At 32.6% G+C, this 10,911-nt stretch overlaps 1 protein-coding gene across 1 annotated transcript; it reads right to left on the bottom strand.

Moving 5' to 3' along the window:
• Positions 1–423: 423 nt before the first annotated feature.
• LOC124363533 lies at positions 424–8,991 on the bottom strand. The gene is made up of 5 exons (XM_046818783.1): positions 8,868–8,991; positions 6,458–6,571; positions 4,002–4,130; positions 1,158–1,217; positions 424–539 (listed from the first exon to the last, which is right to left on the bottom strand). Exons 1-5 carry the CDS (start codon positions 8,989–8,991, stop codon positions 424–426), a joined length of 543 nt encoding a protein of 180 aa, XP_046674739.1.
• Between the last annotated feature and the right edge of the window lie 1,920 nt (positions 8,992–10,911).

The following is a 10,911-nucleotide window of genomic DNA, read 5'->3' as shown; positions in this document are numbered from 1 at the left end:
AACATATTAAACACACATATATCTTATAATTATTTTAAGGAATTATTGTCATTTGTTTTAAGCAAATGTTATATTGCCGTGGATGACGTATGTTTGTGAATATGTCTCTCTCAGCTACAATTGGAATTCTTCTCGTCGGTTTTAGGAGGATTCTGAATAAGGTGCTGCCCTTAATAGAAATGCCTTGATTCGATTCCCAGGATGGTGCAATAATTAAATAATTTAGACAGAGGGTTTCAACTGTTTTGTGATAACACATTTTATCCTTAAAGCAAAGTTCTGATTATATATATAAAAAAATGAAAACTCAATTTGTAACATCAATCAATAAACTAGGCACAAATAAAAATATTTTTTATTGAGTCTGTAATTTATTTTTGATTAGAGTACTTGGAGATGCATCTGAACCCCACGATGTCCAGGTTAGCTTGATGTGCAGACGACATACGGAGGGATGTTGCATTTACAGTTAGCCTCCAGGTCTGGCAGGACGCTCTCGCCCACGTTCAGCATCAGGTCGCCGAACTTGCACTGACCGGCTGGGAAACAGAACATTTTCATTTTTTATGTGTTCAAAAACTATACATTGTTTGTGGTGCTAAAATGCATTATTGTTCGTCACAAGCGGCATAGTTTTGTCATTTGGTACAAATCATTTTATAAGGCATGAAGGTTTCTACCTATATATCTTCAATCAAACATGCAGTAATTGATGATCTTTGAATTAAATTTGTATTATTAGTTTTGGTATTTTTACCCTCTAACAAACTTTAGACTGAGTCTTAGAAAGACTGCCTCACCGATTTTAAAGGAGATTCTAGCTTTTCAGGAAATGCATTGTTAGTTACGCGAGAGAGTCAACATGAATAGCTATGTAATAGTAAGTGAATGTGATAAAACTGTATTGATACATTAAATTGGATAACAACAATATTAAAACAACAGCGATTGTGATTTGGCGGTATCATCGTTATCTAGTACAGGTATACTGTGACGAGTACTATAAATGTTTAGCTGTTTTAATACCAAGGTTTCATTCCCTGACACAATTAAAGTAATTAGTCAGTAGTTTAGTGAGCATAAAGGCTAAATCACTGTATTCAGAGATTGCATGAACTAACAATAACGATTAACGTGACCAATATAATTATACGAACCTCCCTCTGACGTAGCAATGCCCCTAGGGTCAGCCTGCCTCACCGCGTCTTCTGGATCAGCTGTCAAAGACAAAATTACAAACGCTTCAGTAAACATGTAGGACACTCGGACCTTTTCATTTTTTACACTTTGCCTGTTTCTCTTTCATAGGAAATACATATATAAAGCTCCACTGAGCTGGGAATTATGTATGTACAGAGAAGATAAATCTTGTGCAAAGGCGTTGCAGTTAGTTAACCGTCACGCAGTCGGATCTGTAAGGCACATTTCTAGCTTGGAGATTAATATCAAGTAATTTTCATTATCCACATCATCTAGAGCTTGTTACACACATAAAATAAAACTCTAGTACACACACACACACACACACACACACACACACACACACACACACACACACACACACACACACACACACACACACACACACACACACACACACACACACACACACACACACACACACACACACACACACACATATATATATATACAGTACATATAATAATAAAAATATAATATGTATATGTTGTAAAGTGTATATTTATGGTTATTTCAATTTACTTTGATATTAGTACTTTTTATTTCCAATTTGACCACTTTCCTGATAAAGAACTATATATATCTCGTATATACATACACAGCTCTGAAAAGTACTTTTGTCAAAAACCAACTAGATTATGTTCCATAACAGTCTTTAAATGTATGGTAAAAGTTAAATTACATATTAAAGATGTAGCCTCGAAAAGTGTTTGATAAATATGTATATAATAATAAACCTTTTTAACACTTTTAAACTTTTTTATTTTCGTGCAATGTACATTTCGAATTCTGGGAATGTACATTGTACAAAAATAAAAAAAAGTTTAAACGTGTTAAAAAGGTTTATTATTATATACATATTAAATGCCATTGTCTCTTACATTGTCTCTGCACTGCTAGCAGTTACCCGCTTCTTTGCACGCAATTTAATAGATGTTACACATGTATGACTACTACTCGTTCCAGTGAATATATTTCCGACGCCAATATTGAGTTTGCCTCGTTGTCACGATCAAGAAAATACGTTACAAGATGTACATTTATGGCCGTTGTAATTAATTTTATTCCAAACTTGATTTTGTCTTGTTTCCTGACCAAGAAAAAATATATTACATATTAGAGAAGCCTACTTGTGTCAACAGAGAACTTATATGGATATCATATCAGTATCTAAATTTATAGTAACATTTAGATAATAGTATTATATTTTATATGTAATACTTAATATTTACTAAATTGTAAAGTTTAGAGTAAATTAAATATAACACTACGCGTGTATACACTGAAAATAAATGTTAATTTATTGAAACATTAGTTCAAAAGCACAGTCTAGTGAACTTTCATCTAGCAGAGTTTTTATCAACTATTTCAAAAGGAGTCTTCGGAGCAAGGATCTTATTTTTAGGAAATTTTTTAAGGTAGACGAGTACTTATCTACTCGCAGAAATCTAAAACAGCGTTACAGATATTTCTTATGCCTTAGATAATGTACTTTCTATAAATGTAAGCAAACTGAAAATAATAAAAAATAAAAACAATGTTTACACAATAGTAGATTGCATTAGACATGCTCTTTTAATTAATATTTCACAATTTTAGAGACCATGATGGTATTTATCGTTACTTTCAATACCAGTGGGGCGTAGCCTGGAGGGATTTTCAAAATAGAAATAGGCCTATATTCATCCCAAGAATCGTAAGAATGTCTGTGTAAAATTTCAGTACAATCGGTTGAATAGTTTACGCATGAAAGCAAAACAAACAAACAAAGGTACTTTAGCATTTATAATATTATTAGGATTAGGATATGTATAAATGAATACTAATTTAAAGATTATTAAATATAAATATAAAGAATCAATGAATAAACGATGTGGGTTGTATGGATTACTTTTTATGCAAGCGTTTGAGGAATATAGTAATTATTTGTTTTGTTTATCTAAATAGTCAATAAATGTTTGGAACAACTTTAGTGAAATGTACCACTCAACCTAACAGGCTAAGCCTAATCTATTGCAAATAAATTTAGTTTAAATACTTTCATAAGAAGTTTGTTTGCGTGACAGATTCATTAGCTTCTCTTTGTATAGGTTAATATTAAAATAGTACGAAATTTTAAGGTATGTATCCTAAAAATCAAGAAAATATTTTATATTTAAACATTTGATGAATGAGAATTTCTTTGATTTTTTGTAGAAGTGAGATGAATGACATTGATCCGTTTATCTTTAAAAGTTACAAGGTAACTTATTAAATGGACTTCTATGACATAATATCAAGAATATGTTTTAATTGGTCAAAAATTTGTTATTTTTTTAATTATATTATTTGTGGTCGATATATCTACCTAAAAATACAGGAACGGATTTCCAACCGAGATCTTGGAAATCATTACCTGTATGAGCAAGAATTTAGCATAGAAAAAGTATAAATGGTGTTTTTATTTTCAAAAATAAACTTCTTTTTAAATATTATAAACCACAAAATACGAAGAGCTTCCTATAGTTGGCGGTTTTAAGTGATATCACACTAAACTGAGAATGTTATTGACCTATTTTTTCTGAATGAGCTGACTATTTTAAGTCCTATTGTACCAGATAAATATACACTAATTGTTCCACTTTTTCCATCAAAACTTTGTTTAGCTGCGACACGTCTATCAACGTGGACTAAATACTGTAACAGACTGTTCTATCAAAAAAGTGAGATGTGCTTAACGCAATTCAGTGTTCTAACATAAAAATGTAGGATAATTATGAATGAATGGAATGTAAGTTGAGTGTAAGAAAATAAGTACTGACGACATCTCCAGTCTATGGGGCAGCAGAAGTTCTTGGAGTATATGGGAGCACAACCCTTGGCAAGATGCTCGCCGCCATGCAGCTCCAGGTCACAACCTATTTTTGTGCACCACGGTTCCATCAGAGTACCTGAGTACAACGAGTTATGGTTATTTTTTAGAGCAGAATTACTTTAGTCATGGAAAGATCTAACTGAAGTACAAGAAACATATGAAAAATATGATGAATATAGTTCCCCTTTCTCAGAACTCCAATAAACAACTAGAAAAATAAACAACTCCAAAATGCTCGGGCAGTAGAAGCAAAGGCTATAACTATAACGAGTACATATTTTATTTTAATATTGAAAAAAATTGCTTCCATGGGATTGTGACAAATACTTTTTTAAAATAATAATAAAATATACGTTTTTAATAATATTGAATTTTATACAATTTTTAAATGGAATCTTCTGTACTGAACGACCTTGAGTTTTATGCCATAAGAACAATGTTAAACTTCAAACCCTTTTATGACCTTATTTATACTCGTAGACTTAAGTGAGATGTCTCATTTTAAAGATTTGATTAATTGTATACTTATAAGATGAAATGCAAAAATATTGAGATTTCCTTATTGAATAACAAATCCAAATATTTGAAAAGCTATATTGCGTGAAAAACTATTATTTTTATTTTAAAAGGCCAAGAAACCCTCTATAACACAACCTGGGGACCAACAGTTTAAAAGTAACTTCCGAACCTCCATTAATGGCCAGGAAGGCCAAGATCGCTCAGCGGTCACCCATCCAAGAAGCAGTCACGCTCGACGTCGTTTTATTCGGTTAGTTTGTGATAACCACCGTACCCGCTACACTACACCATTGCTAGGCCATTGCCGGCCTACTTATTATTGTGGCACAATTTAACAAATTATACAGCATTATACATTGTTACCGCATGTTACCATTAGGCTTTTGAATAATTGAAATAAGGATAATTAATTGTATTAACATCTGAGATCCGTGATAGGCAAAGGTGATAAATTAGTGATTGGATGCATTCGAAAGCAGTCACCACACAATTTCCCTCCTTACCCAATCTTATAAGCTTATGAAAAATGCTTCATGTCACAGTATTTTCACGATTTTACATTCCAAGTTGCATGCAATAAGACTCGTACTGGAAATACAATTCGCGCTTAAATGTTAATTCAAACTAACCGCATTACTGTAGAACAGTGGTGGCTTACCTTAGATTTGTACACACAACAACCAATAACCGTAGCTAAGAGATGTCCATAGAATATCTATAGAAATCTTTTCAACATCTATTCACCCTCAAGATTGTAACAGACAATTATTGTATAAGAAATTGTTCAATCGTAGATTAAATTTTGCTGTAAAATACAAGATTAGCCTTCACACCCCTAAAATTAATTACTATACAAAAATAAAGATGGAATTCATGGTGGCCGACTGTGATATATTTGAATTTTGTTTTTAAACGATATATTATTCTTACATTCTGTGATCCTTGGATATTTATAAATACGTTAATGTTTATATATGATACAACCATAAAGCTCAAACAAGTTGTAAACGAGTTGAAATATTTGTAGATTCAGTACTAGTTCTTAGATTTACACGACCTGAGTCATAACCATCTTATCTAAGGTTTTCATTTCACACCATGTCTTAACATTAATACCCCAATTACAATTCTGATATATTTTGTCCCCAAATTTAACAGGTATTGAACTTACTAGTGTTGGTGTTTAAGTTAAACATGCGATTCTGAATTGACTGAAGTTATTTCTCCACTACGAGTCCGAAATATGTCTGTGTTAGTAAGTTATTACGTGACGTGAACCAGAAATCTTACAGGGTTGGTGTAGGCTTAAGATCGAAACACAACAGCATCTGTCATCAATTTGTTTGAAATGCACTCAATAAAAAACTTGCTAGTGTCCTATTACTAGTTTTATCCAAAAATATGAAAACATTGTCCAATATTAATGTATATTACATAGGCAGATTCTTTATAACGATTCCTTATGAACTTATGTACGTATGTCGCTTTAAAAATGTTCAGACTTCATAACAATAAAGGATTAATGAATAAAGTGTTCTATAATTTTTAAATGTGAATTACTTTTATAGTTCTGCTGAAAGTGGTCTGAATTACTAACAATATCTCATTACTGATGCTCATTGATACGGTTGTAGTCATCCAAAGTTAACAGCATCCATCCTGTACCTGTGATTTCTACCAAACGTTTTATCATAGATTAGCATAATCTGTAGGGTTTTTTACTGTATTGACCGAGTGGTAGTATATAGAGGGATTGGAAATTGAACGAAGGGATGAAGAAGCTGAAGCTTCCTTTATACGAAATTCCATTATAAACACAATTTGACGTTCGGGTTGTTCAGGTCCACAAATTGAATGAGCTGAAGTTATTACTCGTATGTTTACCATTAAATGATGGAGTGCAGAGGCACTTGAGACAAGAGGCGCCCCTGAAGGTGTAGAATCTGTTGTTCTCTTTATACGTCACTCCGTTGTAAACACATTTTGCCAAATTGTTTTCTGAAACAAAAAGAAAAACTATAACTGATTGCCCTAAAGTGGCTTACTTTGATATAAATATTTTATATAATCAGATACTGATATAATTATGTTTTAAATGTTTGTCTGTACGTAAACCTGAATACATTCATACAAGCAATGAATATAGACAATTTTTCTAGGCAATAAGATTATATACAGATTAATTAAAGCAGAAATTATTTTTGTAGAACTTGGTTAAAATATTCTGCTGTTTTTGTTCTCTGTCAAGGCATTCGGAAGTTTCAGCGTTAATCAAGTTTAGTTAAGTTATTTTTATTGATGAGGGATAATTTGAAACATATCAGGACTTCGGACATTTGCCATTGTATAAAATATAGAACACTACGTTTCGAGGAATGCAATAAATCTATCTTCTTCTTCATGTGTCATAAACACTTCCCCCCTTTCATGTGTCATAAAGTTAAGCATACCCAAACATTAATCGCCACACATTAATAATCACCTACTATCTTATCACTAGAACAACACACATCACGTTTATTGACAGTGATATCTTGCACAAACATCTATTTTCGATAAAAATAACTTTGACTATTGATTATATTGCTAAAGACTATTCTACATTTAAAGTCGTTGGTAGACTTGTATTATCTACAGACGATCCAAAAAGAACAGTCAACGATAGAGATACACAGTGTTCCAAATATTATACAAATTGAAGGGATCTTGGAAACTAGAAGAGATACAATAAAGATAAATACAATAGAGTTGTGCGTAATAATAAGACCAATAAATAGATGTGGTTAAACTAATTAATGTTTAACACACCGTATTATACCCAAACCAAAAATGCCCACTGGCCCGCACGTTCACAAGACTTGGCGCCATTGGATTTTTGTTTGAAAAAAATCATGTAGTATTGAAATTGTAGAGTGTACGTGATGCAGAGAAGGGGCCATATTGATGACATTTTGTAAATTAAAAGGTACAAAAAAACTGAGTCTTTACGTTTACATTACTATTACATAAAACAAAATTAAGTTATTTATTATATTCTTTTCAGATAGAATAAAATAAGATGCGTTAAACTTTTAATTAGGTGGTTTAATTAATTTAATATGATGATTTTATTTATTATGAGATTGTAAAATATTTTATACAATATGAAACTAATATGCTATTGCGCTAATCAGTCACAAAAATGTAAATAACAGTCATTTTTATACTGACCTTTTCATATAATACCTGCGTTTCACTATATAGCTGATTCTTATATGCAGTGAAATATCAGACAAGTTTACCAACTATCCGAATAGTATAACCAAAATTCCCTTCAAACGACCCCCACTGGGATAGTATAACACACGTAATATTTTAGGAATCAGTAAAAAATCTACTATCTTTGGATTAAACAAAAAATTGGTCGTTGTATTAAAATAGTTGACTAAACCTGCTTACTGGTCTTCAAAGGTTTTTCATTGTAATATTAAAAACTAAAAAAAAAAATCATGCAGTTTTCAGTAATAAAGTAACGTTCCATTACAGGTACTAATAAGACAGCTGTGACAGTTTGAAGATTTCGACCAAAAAGGGTTTTTTGAGCGCAGCGAGTGAATGACGCATCCATAATTAACTTTACCATACTGATTCGTTGGTCTTGTTACTATTCACAACTTTGTCCATTTAATCTTTATATTAAATTTCTTACAGTTTCCAAGACTCCTTCAGTGTGCATAAAATTTGGAACACACTGTATAACACTTTCTACAGGCTGTTCCATAGTCATCAATATGTAAAATAGTTATAACATAATACCCGAGAAGGAACATCAACTACACTGATATATGTTTCACTATACTATTGTGGTATAGTTAAGTCTGTTTCAGACGATCAGTCAATGATAGTAATATCTTTGAACTAATACAGAATATTTAAACGGACCATTTTTATTACAATAGAGTAATAATAAGTAATAATAATATCGTTCAATGGTCTTAGAATTGGTGGACAGTCAACTATAGGTTTCAGAACTAAATAGTTATTACTAAAGAGATAGATAATGAACAGTAGATATACCGTTTACTCTCTTCAGATTACTGTAAAAGTATAGAAATCTATAGTAATACCTTACTAAATATCATTATACAGTCATGGACCGTCAACGATACTAATGCCTTGCACCTTTTATACATTTACTCAAAACCGGAAATTAACGGTAGTATTCGGCTAGACAATTAAAGAGCTAGACATAGAGATGTATTTTAGATATACTACTGTAGAAAGTAATCAACGTCAGTAATATTCTTATACTTACTACAGACCATTCTGGACGGACAGCAACTCTTGAGCTCCTCCTCCCAGAAGCATCCAGGCTGAGGTTTTGGATTATAGTAACGAGGACACTCGTTGTGAGTGCACTGCCACCTGTATCTGAACATTCAATTCCTCCTTAGCCACAGCTTATACACTGTATTGTTATATTAAACTATATAACGTTTTAGATGAATTTACGAAATAATATTTATTTTTGTTTAACTTCTGTACATTAATTTTAATGATTTATGCATTTTGTTTATTTTACTAAATAATATGGTAAGAGATAACACATTAATGATCTATGATATTAGTAGCCTTTTGTATATTATGTACATAAAATACCATATTAGTGTTACCTAGTGACTGTCCTGTCATAGCTCTCAGTACAGTGGCAGCTCGGCACGCAAGGGTTGGAGATACCGGTGTTCAGCTCCACCTTCCCACCCTTGCCAGCTACCAGACTCTTCACTACGCAGTAGTTCCGACGATTGAGTTCCAGCCCCCCTAGACAATTAAACATCGGGTCGAATCTCTGTACCAATCTTGGCTACCAAGGATCTAAATGACTGATGATGCGAGTGTCATCACACACCATTACTGTAACCTGAGGTAACGAACGTGTTGTATACCAGTACTACTCTAACTAGTGTAGAAGGTTAAATACTAATACTACTCTAACTATAGTATATAGTGTTAATGTTAAGCAAGATTAAACAACTAACATTACAAGCAGTTTATTAATTCAAAGTCTACAATTATTGTGGAGTTCGTGTGGAAACATTGAACAGAGCATTTTGTGGTCGAAACGACCCAGTTCATATCCGATTAGTGTTTGATTTTAACCCAATCAGAACAATTAATGTATCTAGTAAATGTATCTAGTAGTAGTGTTTGAAGTTTCAGTGGCTATGATTAGTTACAATCACCTGGTTGTATTAAGGATTGTAAGGAAAGTCAAAGGCCTTGATATTGCTCCTAAAAAGGACTCACCACAGTCGAAACGGGAGGGGCAGGAGGGATCTCCTGAATAGACAGGGCTGCAGCCCAGTTCCGTGTGAAAATGGACACTTAAATTGTCGCACAATCCTGCAAAAATCACATACACATTAACTAAACAGGCAATGAAACTTTTTCATCACATAATCTTTGCAAATATTTGGAAACGTAAAACTATACTCGACCAGAACGTGTAAATGTTATTCACCGATTATGATTATGTTCTTACTATCTAATCCAACTTCAACAATCCAGCAGATTGTTTAATCTGTTGCCATTAAGATTTATGTAACAACGGAAGCATTGTGAAAGAATGTGTGGTTTTCAGATATTTTTTATAGTTCATTTTTATACTAATCTAGATTGTATATGAAGGTTTGAAAGGATAACGATGATTTTTCTCTAGAGAAATTGTATTTCTAGTACCGTGAATTGTGCTCGGGACTTGCATTCTCTGCAGTGACAAAGCCTGGACTGGACTCCAAGCAGCCTTTGAGTGTGTTTGAACCCTTTTCTTTCCCTTATTTTCTTCTTCTTTCTGTTCATTATTTTTTATGTACTAATACCTCCTCTACCTGATGATGAAGAGGATAGATCTCAATCCTAAAAACGTTGTGTTATACCTTTTGTAATCATAAACGATGTCCGAAATCCTGTTATCCTGTCAATATCTTTTAGTTTGTAACGTCATTGTTCAGTTTGTCGAAGAAAAACAGTAGCGGTTTTCCTCTTAAATATTCTATGGGATGGTACCAGTATCCTCAAAAATTCCACCTGTTTCGTCGTATATGGAAACGAGGAATTGTGTATTGTTTGCTACATACTGTTACACAGCAGTTGAGAGGTTTGTTCTACATTTGTCAGACAGGGCAAATCTTTCATTGATTCCCAAAACAAGTTCTTCAAAAGTTATGCGTTATAGTATTTCTAATGTCCTGTGCACTGAAAATTGTTAATTTGATGGGTGTGGAGGAAATGTGTTTGATGTCCACTGTAAATCAGAACAATGTAAAGTTTACAGTTATCACGATTTCTACTTTTATTTG

This window comes from Homalodisca vitripennis, chromosome 5 (assembly GCF_021130785.1).
Source record: "Homalodisca vitripennis isolate AUS2020 chromosome 5, UT_GWSS_2.1, whole genome shotgun sequence".
Taxonomy (NCBI): domain Eukaryota; kingdom Metazoa; phylum Arthropoda; class Insecta; order Hemiptera; family Cicadellidae; genus Homalodisca; species Homalodisca vitripennis.
Note: the sequence above shows the minus strand (reverse complement) of the source record. Positions and strands in the feature narration are given on the sequence as shown.

What these genes read in the sequence shown, in the direction of transcription:
- LOC124363533 (XM_046818783.1), bottom strand. Translation starts at nt 8,991, where the DNA reads ATGTTCAGATACAGGTGGCAGTGCACTCACAACGAGTGTCCTCGTTAC. An exon ending in TCCGTCCAGAATGGTCTGTA is followed by an intron (nt 6,572 to 8,867) that starts GTAAGTATAAGA and finishes TTTTTGTTTCAG; the next exon opens with AAAACAATTTGGCAAAATGT. An exon ending in CTGCACTCCATCATTTAATG is followed by an intron (nt 4,131 to 6,457) that starts GTAAACATACGA and finishes CGTTGTACTCAG; the next exon opens with GTACTCTGATGGAACCGTGG.